This window comes from Phoxinus phoxinus (assembly GCF_949152265.1).
Source record: "Phoxinus phoxinus genome assembly, chromosome: 7".
Lineage (NCBI taxonomy): Eukaryota > Metazoa > Chordata > Actinopteri > Cypriniformes > Leuciscidae > Phoxinus > Phoxinus phoxinus.
This window is the reverse complement of record NC_136882.1, coordinates 5,351,701-5,372,516: the sequence shown is the minus strand read 5'-3', so window position 1 is coordinate 5,372,516 and position 20,816 is coordinate 5,351,701. Positions and strand designations below refer to the sequence as shown.

General features: G+C 36.7%; 1 protein-coding gene across 1 annotated transcript in view; it reads right to left on the bottom strand.

Moving 5' to 3' along the window:
• The window catches only part of LOC307001495 (dedicator of cytokinesis protein 9), a 146,312-nt gene that overhangs the window by 5,636 nt on the left and 119,860 nt on the right, over positions 1-20,816 (bottom strand). Inside the window, 11 exon segments of the mRNA XM_079618086.1 lie at positions 1,187-1,397; positions 3,429-3,575; positions 6,374-6,487; positions 9,062-9,184; positions 11,997-12,103; positions 15,183-15,240; positions 15,334-15,549; positions 16,210-16,323; positions 17,282-17,464; positions 20,014-20,151; positions 20,244-20,359. Of these exon segments, the coding sequence (XP_079474212.1) occupies positions 1,187-1,397; positions 3,429-3,575; positions 6,374-6,487; positions 9,062-9,184; positions 11,997-12,103; positions 15,183-15,240; positions 15,334-15,549; positions 16,210-16,323; positions 17,282-17,464; positions 20,014-20,151; positions 20,244-20,359 (1,527 nt within the window).

Sequence of the window (20,816 nt, the reverse complement as noted above, 5' to 3'; positions counted from 1 at the left end):
CAACATTGAACACTACACAAATATGAATAAAAAATAATAATTAATTGCCCATAGTGACAGGAGGTGCCGGAGATCTCCTTAATAAACGGAGGTCTGAAATCTCTGCCCTTACCGATCAGAGCGCGCGCTGACACGGAGTTAACCCGCTATCTCCAAGAACAACCAATTGACTACGGCTAATCCACTGGTGGAGAGACAATGAAACACGCTATCCGCTCTTAGCAAAATTGTCACGTAAATACATGTGTATTTGTGCTACAAGCACAGCATCAGAGCGAGTGTTTAGCACTGCGGGTAACATTATAGCCACCCCTGTCAGATCGTCACTAAAACCGAGTAAAGTGAACATGTTGGTGTTCCTGTCACGGAACTTGGAATTCGAAAAAGATTAGGAATTTAAAATGCCATTGCACTTTTTTTGTTTCCTATATTTAGTTCGTTTAATTAAGGTATTATCACAACAATCGTTGTTCGATTTTTTTGTTTTTCTTTGATAAAGGTATGTAGCCTAGATTTTATGATTTGTAATTTAGGCCTGGCTACTCAATCATTTTTATGCGGCTCTTATAGAATTTAAGCAGCCTACTTTTTTAAAAGGATTTTACTGTGTGTGATTTATTTAAAACAAAGCATGTTCATTGCAATTTTTTTTGTTGTTGTTAAGGATTTGTTTACTGTGTGTAGGCCTATATAAATAAACGTATAGCAAGTAGTTAATCAGTGTCTGCTCGTTTATTCAAACTAAGTTTTGAATAAACGATTCAAAACTTTTATTCAAATACATGAATGCATCCCCCCCCCCCACCCCCACCCCCCCACATAACCGCGATGACAATTTGACTCACATCATAACCGTCATCACCAATTCTGAAACCGGCACACCCCTAAAAGGAATGAGTGTAAACTGTAATATAATGGCTAGTTATGTGTTTGAGGTCAAGCGCATGTTTAAAGGGATTTTGCTCGCCTTCATTTCATCTCGAACTCATTACATTTTCTTTCTTCAATGTGACACTGTGAAGATAAGAGCTGTACTTTGTGATTGGGAGGATCATAAAGCCATCAGACTCAGCTGACTCTCAGATTATAATCGTGGGTCTCTCTGGAAGTGTCAGTCACTTATCTCTAATGTAGTCATCTCTTCTTCTCCATGTCGAGTACGCAGTGTGTAAGTGTGTGTACTCACTGGTCAGTATAGTCCTGCGTTTGCACTGTTCCTCTACGCCGCCCTGTTTTTTGCCTGAAACAGTGAACGGCATCTCAAAGACAAATCGACGGATGTTGTGGCTCCTCTCGAAGTCAGTCTTTCTCTCCAGAAGCTCCTTCTCCTCCAGGAACGGGGTGACGTGAGTCACTTGGATGTAGGCGTACTTCGAGTCCAGATCCTTTGTGTTAATCTGCACCAAACAGAAAAGCACATTTAGCTAATAGGCAGTTTTAGGTATCATGCTAGTAAAGATACACCGTTCAATGACGTCTACACTTAATGGCAAACACAAATCTTGATCTTATAATCTTCTCCAGGTAATATAACATAACAGTTTAAATGTACACATTGCTTCTGTAATTTAGTTTTAGCTTAAGGACAAGAACGATCAGTTTTATAACAGAACAGAAGTAAATAAGTCATGCTTGATTTGTTCGGGATCAGTACGTTTTTTTTTTCCCAAGGACGCATTAAATTGATCAAAAGTGACAGTAAAGACATTTATAATGTTACAAAATATTCTATTTCAAATAAATGCAGTTCGTTTGAACTTTCCATTCATCAAAAAAATAAATTAATCACGGTTTCCACAGAAATATGAAGCAGCACAACTAATAATCATAAATGTTTCTTGATCATCAGATCATCATATTATACTGATTTCTGAAGGATCATGTGACACTGAAGACTGGAGTAATGATGCTAAACATTCAGCTTTGATCACAGGAATAAATTACACTTTACTATATATTCAGTGATATTTTACATCATAATAATATTTCACATTACTGTGTTTTTGATCAAATAAATGCAGCCTTGGTGAAAATAAGAGACTTATTTATCTTACCAACTCCAAACATTTGAACAGTAGTGTATACTGTATATATGTGATTTATACATGATTAATATATGATCTACTGTATCTGATTCCTGGTTTACCCATTCCTAAACGTTACATAAAAAGGTTGGTCAAACTCTTTTGGTCTTAAGTCAGTAAGTAAGTAAATAAGTAAGTAAGTACTTATTTACTTACTGACGTAAGACCAAACGAGTACGTACTTACTTAGTACTTACTTATTTATTTACTGACTTAAGACCAAAAGATTGATTAGTTACTTACTTACTTATTTACTTACTTACTGACTTAAGACCAAAAGAGTACTTACTTAAGTGAGTAAGTAAGTACTCTTTTGGTCTTAAGTAAGTAAGTACTCTTTTGGTCTTAAGTAAGTAAGTAAGTAAATAAATAAGTACTAAGTAAGTAAGTACTCTTTTGGTCTTAAGTAAGTAAGTACTCTTTTGGTCTTAAGTAAGTAAGTACTCTTTTGGTCTTAAGTAAGTAAGTACGCTTTTGGTCTTAAGTAAGTAAGTACGCTTTTAGTCTTAAGTAAGTAAGTAAGTAAATAAATAAGTAAGTCCTAAGTAAGTACGTACTCTTTTGGTCTTAAGTGAGTAAGTAAGTAAGTAAGTAAGTAAGTAAGTAAGTAAGTAAGTAAGTAAGTAAGTAGGTAGGTAGGGAAGCAAGTAACTTAAGTAAAAGTCAGTAAGTACTCTTTTGTTCTTGAGTAGGTAAGTAAGTAAGTGAGTCAGTAAGTAAGTAAGTAAGTAAGTCAGTCAGTAAGTCAGTAATTAAGTAAGTAAGTCAGTAAGTACTCTTTTGATCTTGAGTAAGTAAGTAAGTAGGTAGGTAGGCAAGTAAGTAAGTAAGTAAGTAAGTCAGTAAGTACTCTTTTGGTCTTAAGTAAGTAAGTAAATAAGTAAGTAAGTAAGTCAGTCAGTAAGTACTCTTTTGATCTTGAGTAAGTAAGTAAGTAGGTAGGTAGGCAAGTAAGTAAGTAAGTAAGTAAGTCAGTAAGTACTCTTTTGGTCTTAAGTAAGTAAGTAAATAAGTAAGTAAGTAAGTCAGTCAGTAAGTTCTCTTTTGGTCTTGAGTAAGTAAGTAAGTAAGTAGGTAGGTAGGTAGGTAGGTAAGTAAGTAAGAAAGGCAGTAAGTCAGTAAGTAAGTACTCTTTTGGTCTTGAGTAAGTAAGTAAGTAAGTAGGTAGGTAGGTAGGTAAGTAAGTAAGTAAGAAAGGCAGTAGGTAAGTAAGTAAGTAAGTAAGTAAGTACGTACTGTAAGTCAGTAAGTAGGTACATACTCTTTTGGTCTTGGCCAGGATAATCTGCGATGTGGACCAGACTTTATTCTGAATATATGATACTGTAACTGTACATTTCTTACCTTGCCAGAGTCCTGGATCATTCTGACATTCTCAGCCCCAAACTTGTCTGAATAGAGTTTGAGGAGTCTTTGTGAGATCTCAGACAGTGGCGTGAATTTGGGCTCCTTATATATGTATTCTTTACCATCTTCATCCTCGAAGAAGCCCTGAAACAATCAGAAGAATGCATTAAAACTCAACTTTAAAAAACCTGCTGCTCACCATCTAGACAAAAAAAAGGCCAATTGCCAACTAATTTAAATACTACATTAGTCACAGAACACACATATTTACAACAGCACTCTGGAAATACTGGGATATATAAAGACTGTAATGTTTAGATAACAGAGGGATTATGATGACTTCCACAGCCAGCAGGACGACACACACACACGTGAAACTCATGATCAGTTTACCTCGTTGATCTCAGAGTCATAACACTGGTACTGCTAGAGACAGAAACAACCCATCAGTGACGGCAGCTCAACACATTCACTTCTCACCACAGCTGTCATTACGCTTTAGGGGTGCGAACTGGTTAATTAACTATACTGTATGCCAGATAATCACATTATACTAATATTGGCTGACAAAATACATTATTATTAAAGCTCGTTTCCACCACAGGATAAAAAATAAAACTTGTGTACTTTTTATCTCGCAATTCTGACTTTTTATCTCAAAATTGCGAGTTTATATCTCACAATTCAGACTTTATAATGCACAATTCTGAGAAATAAAGTCAGAATTGTGAGATAAAAAGTCACAATAATCTTTTAAAATGTTTTATTCAGTGGTGGAAACAAGCTTCCATATATTATATTATTGTGTCAGATGAGTAAATGATTTATTAGACAATACAAAACGTGGCTTTAGAAGTCAAATTTGTTTCCATATCACTGGCCAATAAACGCATACACTTTCCCTGAAAAAGTACACTATAATATACTTTTGAAAATATTACTTATTATGAAAAAATATACTTTAAAATAATATACTTGTGCAAACTGAATGTTTTTAGACACTTAAAATATCAGTTTAAATGTATATTAAATTAAATAATTAACTTTAGTGTGACTTTTTTGACTCGCATAAGATGAACTTAAGTACATCTTCATCATATGTAATTTCATAATTACTTATATTGTCTTTCAAATATGGTTAACGCGTAGCTGAATGTGCCGATAAACATTTATGAACATTTAAAATAGACTTTAATCTCATTTACACTGAATATTGGACGTCATGCATTTAAATATATTTGTAATTACAATATATGAAAAGTTATAATCAGGTATTTTACATGTGTTTAGTGTGTTAGTCAACACATCCAAATAAGTAAACCACTTTAAAGCACGGCAAAAGATTATTAGAAACAATGATTTAAAGTAAAAAGTGTACTTAAGTGTGTTAAGAAACTGTACTCTCTTTAAGTGCACTTAAATGGCCTTTTATTTAATTAATATTATATTATCGGCAAGTACAGTTTTTTTAAAATATACTTTTAAGATTTTAAAGGGGGGGTAAAATACTTAGTTTCAGTCAATCTCATGTTAATCTTGAGTACCTATAGAGTAATAGTGCGCCTTTCATATCTCCAAAAAGTATTTAGTTTCATCATATTTAAAAAATAAAAATACAGCTTTCCGATTCTATCCGGAAAAAGCCGAGGTCCTTGATTCTGGGCGTGGGCGGAGCTATAGAGTCAAGCGGGAGCGCGTGATACCGTTGTACTTACATGAATGGGGTGTTTTATCACTGGGACCGCGCCAGGTTTTAATTGCAACCGGTTTGCAAATCCAGCGACGGCCTGGGCCTTGTTAATAAAACATTCGTCGTCACTGAAATGACCAGAACACAAAACCGCACTTGCCACACTCCTTTGCTGTCCCGGAAATACAAACTGCATCCACTGTTCCAGTAACACTGGGTTCTTTGGGAAGCTGAACAAGGTAAACTTTCCCTCACATCCCAAAACACACTTTTTTGGAGACATTCTTGACATCAACCATTCCTATTTAGCGCTGATGATGATGATTTCCGGTAGTAGCGCGTCGATATGCGCTTGGGTCTTTCCATAGACAGTATATAAGAGGGTCTTTCTCTCCTCTGGTCGACGTGTGCGTGAACGCGCTTTTCCGAGAGCAATGCTCATATAAGGAGTTCCACTCTGGTCTACGTCATTAGATCTACGATAGAAAAAAACCAGCCGAAACGTGTTGCAATCCGGAAGTATGATTTTCAGCACAGAAATTCTCTGTTATTCGTTCAAAATAACTTTTCAAACTTTGGCCATTATTAGCATGAGAATCCATCTCTTTAACACTGTAAACAACTCTGAATATATGAAACACCATTGTACCCCCCCTTTAAGTAAACTACAAGTGCACATTCAATACAATTAAGTGCACTTCTTTTTCTCAAGTGTTATATATTCATGCACTGTAAATTTGAACCAAAAAATCTTGATGTTATTCAAAAAAAGCTGATTGCTGGAGCCGACAGTATTGTGGACCTCCCCTCTCTCACACTTCCCTTCTCGTCTACTCAATACTATCCTATCCCAATAGAAAGGCAAAGAAACGGCAAAAAAAAAATCTTAAAAAAACATTTTTTTTTTGCTTTTTGACATGTTACCGACAAAATACAAGAAGTATATCTTGTCGCAGATTAGCACTTGTGTTATGATCAAACTGGATCATGCTAGTGCTGGTGCATCTGACTGTAGTCTCTGAAATCCCACACATTCACTTTTACACCCAGAGCGGAGCAGAATAATTTTTGTAAAAGTTAAGTCTCTTATGAGTTCATAAGACTCATAAGTTCATAAGAGTTAAGTCTCTTCTGAGTTCATAAGAGTTCAGGCCACACAGGACTTCCGACAGTAAAGACAGATCACAGATACACACAACACAACAGATGATTACACAGATGGAGAGATGAGGAGTGTGAAGCTGAGACTCACCTGACCGAAGAACGCCACTCTGAAGTATGTCCCCAGCAAGCGCTTGCCCGTGTGCATGACCTCTGTGACCTTACTGTAGGCCCGGTGCAGCGTGTCATACAGGTGAGCCAGTTTCTGCCACACACACACACACACACACACACACACACACACACACACACACACACACACACACACACACACACACACACACACACACACACACACACACACACACACACACACACACACGTTACTATAGTAATAACTAGGGTTATATGCAACTAAGCCTGAATTAAACCATCATTCTAAGTATATATACAATATAAGATATATACGATGTTACGATCCTCGGCATCTGAGTTCCTGTGTGGCTTGTCCTTTTGTATATGTGTGCAGGGATTGGTTGCTGACGGAGGAATGTGATTGGTGGAGCGGTTCCTTCCTCGTATCGAACTGTGACTTCTGTGTACCGTCCCTGTTATTTATACACTTTTGGTGTGTTATCTTGGCCTTGGGTCACCCAGAAACACTTACTCCTCAATCTAATTATTTGATTCCACTTTAATAGATTATTTGTGGATCTTATTTTTTTTGCATCTTTGCTCAGGCTGGATTCCTGATAACATCTCATCGTTCATGTCAAGCCCTTTATTTTAGAATTGGCCATAACAAAATAGTATATAGTTAATGCATTTTACTCAGTGATTAAATGTATGTAACATTGGCACATTGTAAAATAAAGTGTTACGCTATATTTTTGTTGCCGTTGTTACACGTCACATGTAGTTACTATAATAATTACTATAAATTGTGCATAATTACATGCAACAAACCCTAAAGAAAGCAAACCCTAATCCTAACACTATAGTAACTACATGTTAATTATTATTAATTAGTAATCAGATTTATGATTACACTGTAACACGGTAAAATAAAGTAACCATATAAAGTATAAACAAAAATTGGGTAACGCTTTATTTTGATATTCTACTGACTATAATTAACTTTGCAACTATGTCAACAAAAGTACCGTACCTTAACTCTAACCTAACACTACTAATACTTTAATGAGAGTTATTTGACATGCAAAGTTATAAAGTTACTTATAGTTAGCAGGATGTCTGAAGTGGACTACTCAAATAAAGTGTTGCCAAACATGTCCCTTTAAAGGCCGTGTTGCAGGTTTATTTTTTTTAACGAATTTGTGCAATTTGCTTGTTGGTAATAAACATTTAAACTGTTATCCATTGTATTTTATGTTGTTGGGTATCACAAAACGGAATATAATATGAAAAAGTAGGTACTATCTTACAGCGGTTTGCAACGATTCTCTTTTCCCCCACAATGCATTGCATGACGTCACGTTGGGGAGAGAATTTACCAAAGCCCGCCTTGAGAGTGACTAGAGAGACGAGTAGTAGACGAGAGTATTCAGATATAGCGCAGATTATAGATAAATAGACTAGACCTTTAAGGCGAGACACGGCAGGCAAAAACATCGTTTTTTTTTCACTGGTCAATTTTGAGATTTTGGGCTATTTGTCTTCAATAGCATGTCTTCTTTCAGACTTGTGGTGAAAAAAAGTCCAAAATACACATTTAGGTCTTTATTTTACTACACTGTCTGTTTGCGTCTGTAGATTTCTCAGAAATTCAACAAAAGTTGGCGTTTTAAATCATCATCCGGCTGCTCCGCGATCTCTGTCTGCACCGTCATCACACACACCGCTGAAAGCTCTCTCTCCTGTACAATGCTGTCGTATCCAAATATGGTCATTTCCTTTTAATCAGTAACCAATCGTGAAAGTAAAATGGGCATTTAACCCTAAAAGCGAAATCTCATTGGCTGATGTCAATTTCTGACAACCTGATTGGTTCAGATGCATCACGTGACCCGCTCTGACATTCAGATGTGTGATGTGTGTGTTTTCTGTTCAGTTGAAGGCCATAAATGCTGTGTTTATAAGTTTTGATGTGATTAGGTGGTTTGTATTGTTGTTGCTAATGATTTGATGAGATATTGTGTCAGTAAATAGTTGTTTCCACTAAAAAAGTATGATTTTTTACATTACAAATCTTTAAATGCCTTTTTCTCAAAATGACTTTTCTCTCATACTCCAAGTCTGAAATCTCCTCTTCAGTAGCACCTATACACACCAAACTTTCCAGTCTTGTACCTAGTTTTTAAGGCTATTGACAGTATATTCTGATTTACAGAATAACAAAAGTAGAAATCCATAAATCCCTCTGTCATTTTTTTCCCATCTAATATGTGAACACAATGAAAAAATTATTTTGAACCTGGCTTTATCCAATTCTGAGATTTCGTTTTTTAAAATATAGGCAAATTAGCGCATATTTAATTAGATAATGCATAATTTGCATATTTAAACATTAAATTACAGAAAACTTGTAATACATTTTTTTCTCATGTTAATGTAGGTAATCAACTGGGAAAGTTTTATGGTGATATCTGCTAGTTAAAAATATTACCCTATTAATATTTTTATATACCCTACCCATTTGAAGTGAGTTAGACTAAGTTTCTAAACAACTTTAAGTTGATGCTCACTGCACAAGTGCACATCTGCAGCACAACAGCCAAAGACACTCTTCTGATCTTACTAAACAACTCATGACAAAGTCTGTGTGGACAACATCCTTACACATGCAACTTCATGGCATCAGTGTGTGTTGCTGCTGTACCTCAAAATCTCTGCGTTTCTCATAAATGGGAATGATGAGTTTGTAGATGTCAGAGATGAGCTCGTATCGCTCGGCTTTCCATAACCCGTCCGCGCACGCTTCCAGAAGCTCCATCAGCACGTCCTGCAAGACCAACGCAAGAGTCATCAGCTCTCAAGCCACTTCTCTTCATCAGTTCTGCTCGAGGTGTGATCGGCGGGTGTTCTGCTGAGTGTTAGTTCTGCTGAAGTTCACACGGGACTCGCCTCAGGTGTAGAGAATCACATCAGCATGATCCGAGTAGCATTTTTTATATATATTTTGAATTTATTTTTGAAGTTTGTTTTTGTCATTGTTATTAATTATGGTTAATTTAAATAGATATGTTTGTATGTGTATAATTTTATAATAAATATGCATAATTTTCTGTTTATATTATTAAATAATTTATATTATTATTTATATAGCTACTATTTAAATTATTGAATAACTTTTTTAATATTATTTATATACTATATTTTTTTAGTACATCAAGTAAGGGTTATTATCATTAACTTAAACTTAAACTATTCAAAACATGTTGGCTAATTGAAATAAAGCTAAAATAAAATATAAATATTACCTGAAAAACTTCTAAATTAAAATTAGAAATGTTTCCTCTGGAATAAACTCAATAAAAGTTTAAGTTGAAGCACTAAAATTATTAACTGGAAAAAAATTAAAAAAATTAAACTTAAATAAATATATTAAAATAAAACTAAATACAGGTGAAACTCAAAAAATTTGAATATCGTGCAAAAGTTAATTTATTTCAGTAATTCAACTTGAAAGTGAGATATTTCAAGCCTTTATTTGTTATAATTTTGATGATTATGGCTTACAGCTTATGAAAACCCCAAATTCAAAATGAGAATATTGTGAAAAGGTTTTCATAAGCTGTACGCCATAATCATCACAATTATAACAAATAAAGGCTTGAAATATCTCACTTTGCATGTAATGAGTCTATATAATATATTAGTTTCACCTTTTAAGTTAAATTACTGAAATAAATGAACTTTTGCACCATATTATAATTTTTTTTGAGTTGCACCTGTATATTAAACCTTAATAGCAATATCTAAAAAATAATAATAAATAAATGACAAAAGCAAAAAACGAAATGACTAAAAACTAAACTAAAATTAACATGAAAAGTGAAAATATATAAATAAAAGCTAAAACTAAAACTAAAATAACACTGAATTAAGTTAAACTAAAAAAAGAAAGAAATGTTGCTTTGCCAACTGGTTAAAATAAAAAAAGTTTGAGTTTGAATGTTTATTTGATTTCAAGAAAGGTTTATTTCTGTTAGTGTTGGTTGACTATATTGAGACGGTGATGTGAAATGAATAGTGTTTTATCTCTCAGTCAAAGTGCAGGACTGAAGCTGGAGCATCAGTCAGTGTGGAGATAAGATCACTGATAATCACCATCACACACATAGATATGCGTTTATTGCTTCCCTCTTTTACTGGACTAATATTAAACCAAACCTTCACGGACACTATAATACTGTATCCTAACCTGGTCCGACGTGACAAACAATGCGTGACATCGACAAATAAATCTTAAACATCAAATATGTTCTGATTGCCTGTGACTGTGAAGCAGTTTCGCATTCAGTGTGGATTCAGACGCTTCACACGGTGCCTGTTAGGACACATGGAGACTCAACGGGAACTAGAAACAATGGACTACCGTATATACCCGAATATAAGACGAGGTTTTTGTCCTAAAAATAGGCTGAAAAATGGGGGGTCGTCTTATATTCGCGATATAGACAAAATCACGAGGGAAAGGGAGAAAGAACGAGGGAATTAATATGAAATAGCGACTGAAACGCGACCCATTAAGACAAAACCAGCTTTCCCTTAAAATATGTTAATCTGCACAAAAATCCTGATAATCGAGCCGTCGTCTGATGAAATCAAATACACATAAGATAAAAACAATATCTGTGCTGTGATTTCGGCTATACTTGCATGTAAAATTAGAGAAGCAACATAATATCTGTGTTTAACTGAATTAAAACGCTGCTCCTCTCTGCGAGAGAGAGAGAGAGAGAGAGAGAGATAGTGATAGAGAGAGAGAGAGAGAGTGTGTGTGTGTGTGTGTGTGAGAGAGATAGAGAGAGAGAGAGAGAGAGAGTGAGAGAGAGTGTGTGTGTGTGTGTGTGTGTGTGTGTGTGTGTGTGTGTGTGTGTGTGTGTGTGTGTGTGTGTGTGTGAGAGAGAGAGATAGAGAGAGAGAGTGTGTGTGTGTGTGTGTGTGAGAGAGATAGAGAGAGAGAGAGAGAGAGTGAGAGAGAGTGTGTGTGTGTGTGTGTGTGTGAGAGAGAGAGATAGAGAGAGAGGGGGGGGGGGGGGGTGCGCGCGCGTGCTGGAAGAGAGAGAATGAATTATCAGTGCAATTTTCAAATAAAATTGATTTAAAAAAACAGATTTTTTCCACAAAAGTCTCTTTTTGTCCCAAAAATAAGTCTGGAAAATGGGGGGGGTCGTCTTATATTCGGGTATATACGGTACTATGGAGTTATCATAGTAGAAATATACGTGTATGTATTTCTGCAGCAGTGCTCTTTACTCGTATCATGCGCAAAATAAATTTCATATTGAAGAAACGCATTCAATATTCCTCAAAACGAATCGAGCACTTTATAGACTTAATATCACTTTATTTGTCACGTAGTTGATTACTTTTGATTCTTAAATTCCAGCGTGCAAATGACTTTACAGTAGTGTTTTTTTATTTTTTTACTTGAACTTCTTATTCTAACTTGAACTTCCTCCTGCTTCTGATACCAGCTAACAGGAGCTTTCTCTTCACTCATCCATTTGCTTTCCGGTGAGCCGACTGATGTGTGTTTGACCTGTGATGTGAACGAATGGCCTGTTTGACCTGTGATGGATATTCACCTCATTAAAGTGAACGTCCTGCATCCCCACATCTTCCATCATAGACGCTTCTTCATCAATGTTTGGTGTGACCACTCTGAACGCTGAACAGCCCTGTTTAAACATGCCTACACAAACACACAAACACACACAACACTTGATCATAGTCTGGATTGAGTCCTGCTGGTCATTGTTAGAAGTGCAGCACACCGTGAGTAATATCCTGAGTGATGATAACTCATTATCGGCAGGGGCTTTATCAGACAGAGAACGACGAGAGAGATATGAGGAGAAGAAGGTGAGAAAGGAAATAAGTCCTGTATGGAAACCTTACACATACTGATCATTATGAGTAATTACACGTGTGTCCTTGGGTTAAACATTAACTTCTCATGGTTTTAAGGAATGTTCATCATTTGGACTCTTTCTTTGATATAGGAATACAAATCTATCAGTTTATTAATTTTTATTTTCTTAAAGAGGCCATTGGATGCTTTTTTTCCCTATTTTTTAATGTTTTTCTTTTCCTTTAGTGTGTACTGTGTCTATTTGTGCATGTATATGATCCGCTAAGTTACAAAACTCATAGTCTCTTACAAAGCGATTTATTCTAACGAAAACGCTGATCCAGACCTGCCTAAAACCCCCGATCCAAGTCCAGATTTACCAAACCTATGCTAAATATTAGCATAATGCTGGTCAAAGAGAGAAGACGAGGCTTCAGTGAATCGTAGTGTAGTCACTGTGTGTCAAAACCCTTTAGTTTGGCCTTCCCGAAACCGGATGAAATCAGGAATCAGTGTTTAGATGCACTGTTCTTAAGCAGTACAACCCTAAAGTTTGCTTGTGCACGGCACATTTCACAGAGGACATCTTCCTGAACGTGGGAGAGTACAACGCCGTCTGTACACTAGTTGTGCTTGCAAAGTTGGTTCTGAACGATCGGCTTGATCATCCGCATTTAGTCGGATTGAATAGTCGATTGTCCAGTTCACGCGCGTGATCATAGGTAACTAAACCTATGCGCGTAAACTCGACAATCGACTACTTTGGACTTCGACCGAAAACAGGATGTAAATACAGGTCTGTGCGCTGGCTGAAATAACATCATTTTTATTCATATCTTTCACATCTACTGCAGTCAGATTCACTCGTGTTCACTCTGAAGGAATCACTCAACATGGCTGGGCACTTGTAATGACACATCAAGGATGTTAAGGCGAGACACGGCAGGCAAAAACATCGTTTTTTTTTCACTGGTCAATTTTGAGATTTTGGGATATTTGTCTTCAATAACATGTCTTCTTTCAGACTTGTGGTGAAAAAAAGTCCAAAATACACATTTAGGTCTTTATTTTACTACACTTTGTCTATTTGCGTCTGTAGATTTCTCCGAAATTCAACACAAGTTGGCGTTCTAAATCAACGCGCTGCTCCGCGATCTCTGTGTTCTTCCTTTAATCACGCACATGTCTGAAAAGCTCTCTCTCTTCTGTACAATGCTGTCGGGTCCAAATATGGTCATTTCCTTTAAATTAACAACCAATCGTGAAAGTAAAATGGGCATTTAACCCTAAAAGCGAAATCTCATTGGCTGATGTCAATTTCTGACACCGTGATTGGTTCAGATGCATCACGTGACGCGCTCTGACATTTAGATGTGTGTTTTTGACTGTTTTTCTGCTCAGTTGAAGGCCATAAATGCTGTTTATAAGTGTTGATGTGATTAAGGTGGTTTGTATTGTTGTTGCTAATTATTTGATAATATATTGTGTCAGTAAATAGTTGTTTCTACTAAAAAAAGTATGATTTTTTACATTACAAATCTTTAAATGCCTTTTTCTCAAAATGGGTTTTTTGTCATTCTCCAGTAGAAACATCTCAGCCGATGTACACCAAACTCTCCAGTTATACACTTAGCAGTATTCTGAAGATATGTTCAGAGGGATTTGTTAATAAATCATTCCTGGCCTGATTTATGGGACATTTTAATCCCAAAAATATGGCGAAAATCGATTTTTTGAAGGCTATGGACAGTATATTTTGATTTCCTAGGTAATGAAAGCATATATCCTGAAATCCCTCTGAACATCTTTTTTCATCTTGTGTGTAAACAAAATGAAAAAAGAATTTTGCACCTGGCTTTATCATATGTTCAGATCTATCTACCGAAAATATATGCAAAAGTGTGCATATTTAATGAGATAATACCTAATTTGCATAATTAAACATACAAATTTCAAAAACTTGTAATACATTTTTTTATGAACTTGTGTAAGTAATCAACTGAGGAAGTTTCATGGTGATATCTATTATTTTAAAATTGTACCCTATTCACCTGTAGTGTCTCGCCTTAAGAGGCTAAAAGCAGGTTTATAACGTGCCCCATTGAGGTCAACAGGGTGCAAATTTTAAAAAGAGGATAACACAGTGTAGGCAACACCGATTTTTGTCGTTGTTCTCTGTATTGACAGCACTCAAAATTTACAAAAAAATGAGCTCAATGTTAAAATTGACCGGAGTTCTCCTTTAAGTTGGAAATGTATTAGTGTTTAATGTTTAGCTATGTTCATTTAGAAGAGTTTCTGTTGTGTGGGGTTTCTGGGGGTCACATGCAGCACACACTTGTGTTGAGAACAGATGCATGGTAAATGTTCTACATTGTCGTACTCATTGCTTTGCCATGTTAATGGTATCGAAGCATTGTGTTACAAATGAGCAAGTTAGCATTTACTGAATTAGCTTGTTAAAGCTAGCGCAGTTTCCACTTCTAAAAATATTTAAATTGAGATTACGATCATTTTAAGTTAAATGCATTAATTATCTTACTTAAATATTTAAAGCCAGTTGTTAAGTTCTGCTAACTTAAACTTTGAATTTCTTAGATTTTTTAAATTCTTACATCATGAAACGTACATTTTTTTATGTAACTGTTACCTCAAAAAAAAATGTGCCAACTTATTCGAGTTTACAGTGTATTTTATTACAGTTTTCTAGGTAAATATATTTTTTAAATGTAATTTATTCCTGTGATCAAAGCTGAATTTCCAGCATCATTACTCCAGTCTTCAGTGTCACATGATCATCGTTTTAACATCTCCATGGGAAAATGACTAAGCTGGCCGTGTGTGTGTGTGTGTGTGTGTGTGTGTGTGTGTGTGTGTGTGTGTGTGTGTGTGTGTGTGTGTGTATCGGTGTGTGTCTAACCTTTCCTCCTCAGGTACTCGGCCACCAGCGCTGCAACATGCACATAACACATCGATGCCTGCAGAGAAACAAACCAGACAACATGAGCTCCAGCGTATGTCACACATGCATGAAGATGTGTGTGTGTGTGTGTGTGTGTGTGTGTGTGTACCTCAGACAGGTCCCCGTTCTTCACATGGATGCGGGCCATGCTGTCCAGCCAGGTCTTGCGGAGCTCAGGAGTGCTGGCGTAAGACTTGGCCAGACTGTACTGCAGGTCCACCAGCATCTCCGGGTCCCTCTCGTGCTCCTTCATCTGAGCCGTGGCCATCAGAACCGTCCGGATCTTCTTCGTCAGGTCTTTCACGTCTGACGGGAACGCTGTGCTCTAGCGAAGGAGACGGAAGATGACTGCGTGTCGATGTGTAACTGTCAGAGCATGAGTCTGTGTAGAACTTAAAGAGGACCTATTAAAGGTACAATATGCAAGTTCTCGCCACCAGAGGTCGCATTTTCAAAACAATAACAAAGGCGAAGCTTGATGACGCTATGAAGAGAGTGGAACGATGGGAGATGTCGTTTTCACCATCCAGAGATGTAGGCTATGGAATTCACAAATCATGTTCACTGATGAAGTAATAAATGAGTTTTTGTATCATCTGTACGTTTGATCACACTATTTTACGTCATCGTAATTAATTAGCTGCAAGGAACATGATGTAATGCTATATTAGCCAGTTACTGATATGTGACGTCATTGATAGACGACAATGAAAAAAAAATGGAATTTCACCAGATTTACAAATCCTTGGGAACTTTTGGGATAATGCAATTCACAATTGCATGAAATATATCACACTGTGCAAGTGTTTTTTGAATATTGTATTACAAAAATCTTACATATTGCACCTTTAAGTCTTGATGTTGTTTTTGGGCTCTACTAGAACATGTTTTCCTGCTTGAATCACTTCCTCCATAATCGGCTCTGTGTCTAATCTTTGCTCCAGGATCAAGTGTTTGCGTATGAGTGTATTGGAAAGGAACTAACTTTGATGGTTTTGTCACTGTTGGCACAGTTGTTGATGACTGACAGCGACTGTTGGAACCGTGTCCCTCCTATTCCGATGACATCAGCGATCAGCTGACTGACGCCAATCACCACCTGAGGAATCACAGATAGGGGTGCGGGAAAGAAATCGATTCATATATGTATCCAATTTGCATCGATTCACAAATTTCAAAAATTGATTTTCTAAAGTGTTACACTTCTTTAATTTCACAGTACTACTTAAAATTACTTAAAGTTATTGACGTTAATCCCAATAAGCTGCGAACAAGGACTCAATGTGGTCTCGAATTCAGTTATCTTGCACAGCTACACACATATTATGTCAAAATGCACATTGTGTGGACTTGAGTATTCAATGTAAACAGAGTCGGTCATGTCCTACGCGAACTGAAACAAATGGGAGAAAGTCGGAAGTGTATGCATCCAAGTCCGTGCATCCATTCTTAAAGGGACAGCAGCCTCATAAACTGTTGCCATCCGTTTCATTAATGTTAATAATAAATAAAAAAACACTCACTGCTTTTGACTGAATCACTTTTTTATTTTCAATATGAATCAATATAAATTTAAGGCATACAGTGAAGACTATAGTGTTTTATTTTTACATTTCGGTAGTATTTCTTACATGATGCTAAATAAACCTGTGCTACTGTACCTGACATTTTTTTCTTTAGTATTTGTCCTATTTTTGTAATTTGCTTCTTTGTTTCTGTTTTTAATATAAAAAAAGAAATTGCCTACCCCGCTTTAATACAGAAGACTGTGTGTAATTATTGTAGTCCGCTTAAAGGGCATTTGTTTTATAATATTGGGTTGACTAAAATAGGAAGAAAAACTTAATAAATTTCAAGGTTCACTATTAAACAGTCTACCGCAGTCAAATAAAAAAAGTAACACAAAACTACAATCAAATCTATGCGCATATCGAATCAAATTTTTATTTAAAATCAAGAATCATTTTTTTTTATCGAATCGTGAGAAACTAAAAGATTTGCAGCCCAACTCCGGACCCACCCGAGCACTGTGATGTCAAGGTCACATGTTACTCCACCTGCAGGTGTGTGCGGACGAAGGACTTGCGTCCAGTGTAGTCGAAGTTGCTCTTCATGAGGAAGTAGAGCAGGTGAGCCGCGTCACTGCGGATGGAGCTCAGTTTGGAGTTACAGCACTTCAGGATCTCATAGCAGAAGGACGCGCACATATCCGCTCGGCCCTCGAAGAACGTGCATGGAAACTGGACACACACACACACACACACACACACACACACACACACACACACACAGGAAAACAGCAGCGTGAACATCCTTCAAAATAAACTTAGTGGATGTATATTATGTCATAGAGGTTTGAAATGACTATCTTAATTTCTTAAAGGGGTCATGAAATGAGAATAACAATTTTCCTTGATCTTTTGACAGTTAAGAGGTTGTTATACTATAAAAATATCCTGTAAGTTTCAAAACTCAAAACTTCCTTCCTAGCTTTTATTGAAAGCAAGGCCAGAAAATGATAGGATCTCTAAAGTGGAGACTTGTGACGTCACAGGGCAGCGATAGACCGCCTTCGCAGAAGAATATCAACGCCTACGTCTACATCAGCGCGTCTTTGGCCCCGCCCACTGGAGCGTTTCAAACGATCCTAATGCTTGGAAAGTGGAGTTTTTTTTCAACAATGTGAATGTCTCAGCAGTGCATTATTTGTGTGTATTCGGTGCATTTCACTGTGGATTATTTGGTAAATCAGTTGCAATTCCGACGCAGACTTTGCAAACACACATTCACGATATGGATTTGTCAGGAACAGTGTTTATTCTAATGCCTGATCTGTGGTCAGTGATGTTTAATTATTCAAGTTCAGACAGATTACATCTCTCTCAAAATCGTTCAATACCGTTTCTGCATCAGTAAATCATGCCAGTGACTAAACGATCAACTTCACATCGTTTCTCTTAATAGGATGAAAATAATTTTATTTTCAATTATTTACAGAAAGTGATCAAAGAAAGCTCCCCTGCCAATCACTCATATTGTCAATCACACAGCGCGAGTGTCAATGGACACTTGCCAAAACTTGTTATTAGGGATGTCAACGATTAATCGACGATTGATTAATTGTCGATAATACATTTAATCGATACAACTTCTCGATCATCGATAAAGCAGGTTCTTGTGCGTGCGCTGCTCAACCGCGAAACAAAGCGAGCGCGTTTTGTTTGGGACCATTTTACACATTCATTATGACTAAGTTTTTGTGTTCATTCGCAGCCTTTTGTTTTGTGTAAATGTAAGTTGTAATATTGTTTATTTTGTGTATGCCTATCTATATCTGATTTATCTTATATTGGATGCATCCCTTGAATTAGGCGTGATCAGCTTCAGCGCGCGGCTCAAACGGCACTGCACGACTAATAATGACTATTGGCAGGACTGTCATATTACATAACATTATGAAGAGAACAATATTGTAATAAAACATTGTGCATTATTTGGGTTTAGTTGCCGTGTCGCGTTGCTCCAGGAAGAGCGCGTCCACAACATGATCATTCTGAATGAATGGCACGTAACTTAGTTCAAGTTCACTTGTGCATTCGCGTCATTTTGTGCAGAAATAATTTGTAATATTATGTTTATTTTGAATATGTCTGATTAATCTCATATAGGATGCGTTTCTTTGAGTTAAAAAACGCGCTCGCAAACTAAGTGCTCCAGTTTAACGGTAGCCTTCATTCAGCGCGCGCAGCTCAAGCAGAAATGCACGACTAATAATAACGATGAATAATTTGGGACTGACATATTACACAACACGAGAACACTCAACACAAAATCGTTGTGAATGCATTGGGTTTAGTTGCCGTCTTCAGTGCGGTGTTCAGGGAGAGCACGTCCACAGTCACACATTCTGCACGCGTCTGAGGCGGCGCTGGTGACGCGTTGTATTAGTAATTATATTTGATTATTAAATAATTAATTTAATAAAATGATCAATCACATCGAAACATTTTACAATCCTACTAGCCCTTTATTTAGATTAAAAAGTATTCTCATTAATTTGGTGAGGAACATCGCGTTTTGAGCAGGATTTGCCGACCCCTGCAGCAGACGCATATGCAGTATTAAGGCTAACGATTAATCGATTAATTGATTGTTAGATTAAACGACGATCGATCATGGGAATTTGTGAAAATTGACATCCCTACTTGTTATGTTATCAATGACGCTGTTACACAGAAGCTCTTACTGTATTTACATCGTGTTTGCATTGTTCTTTAGTAAAAGCATTCATGAGAGTGCAGAAATAGAGATCACTTCATTCCCGCGATCAACAGACTGTCTTTCTGCTCAATGCTCATCACTGCAACCTTTCATGTGTTGGGAATAGATCCAAATATAATGCTTTAATCAATAATTTCTCATGATTCGCTAATCTTGATACCTGTTAAAACGTAGCTAAAGTTTTCGAGAGAGTTCCACATGTACTAATAGCTATTTCATATGCAAAGATGTCAGCCAATCACAGCAGAGGGCGTTTACACTGAAGTCTCACACAGACACGCCCCTTAAAGCACAGCGTTCAAATCAGAGGATCAATTCAGGCTTGGAAAAATTTCTTTTATTTCTAAATTATGACAATTTTGATGTACAAATCATACTAACATTATAAGGTCACCCCAGTAACCATTATACAATAATAAAATAAACCAGTTCATGACCCCTTTAATGAATTATCCCTTTAGTAGCCAGTGGTTTACGGCCTTATTCTACTCCTGCGCGTCACACTCACCTTGTAGATGAAGGTACGGAGGGAAGTGAAGACCTGTTTGAGGGCCGTCTCTGATTGGTTAATTTGTAAGAAGCAGAGATGAACCTGGAACACTTTCTTCATGAGGGGATTGTGGCCGTGATCCAAACTCAGCTGAGTCTGCGCGCACACACACACACACACACAGATATCACAAGCAGCACTCGTGAAGGCAGGTGATGATGATGAGGATGATGATGATGATGTCTGACCTTAAACCCCATGATGAAGATGCTCAGTGTGTCCAGAACTGTCAGACAAACTTCTGTAGCAATGTTTCCTTCCAACAGACACTGATTCAACACATCAGCGTCTGAATGACTGTAAGCTACACACACACACACACACACACACACACACACACACACACACACACACACACACACACACACACACACACACACACACACACACACACACACACACACACACACACACACACACACACACACACACACACACACACACCTTGTAATTCGCTATAACATCCATGACAGCTGATCTGAGAGCAGCTCTCTGTGATATGAGGCTAGAATAATGCTAATTATAATATTTAAAAAATAAAATGTATATGAATATCAGTAGTCTCTCTATATCTGCCGATTAAATGTATTAGTAATATGATATTTAAATGCTTAATTTTACTATCAAACTCTTTAGTTTTAAAACATATACTGCAACGCAATACAATGATGATTGAGAGATGAACAAATAAACATTCCTCAAAATCCTGATGATCATATTTGACACTCATGATTTTTAAATGTTCCAAATGTTTTTAAATA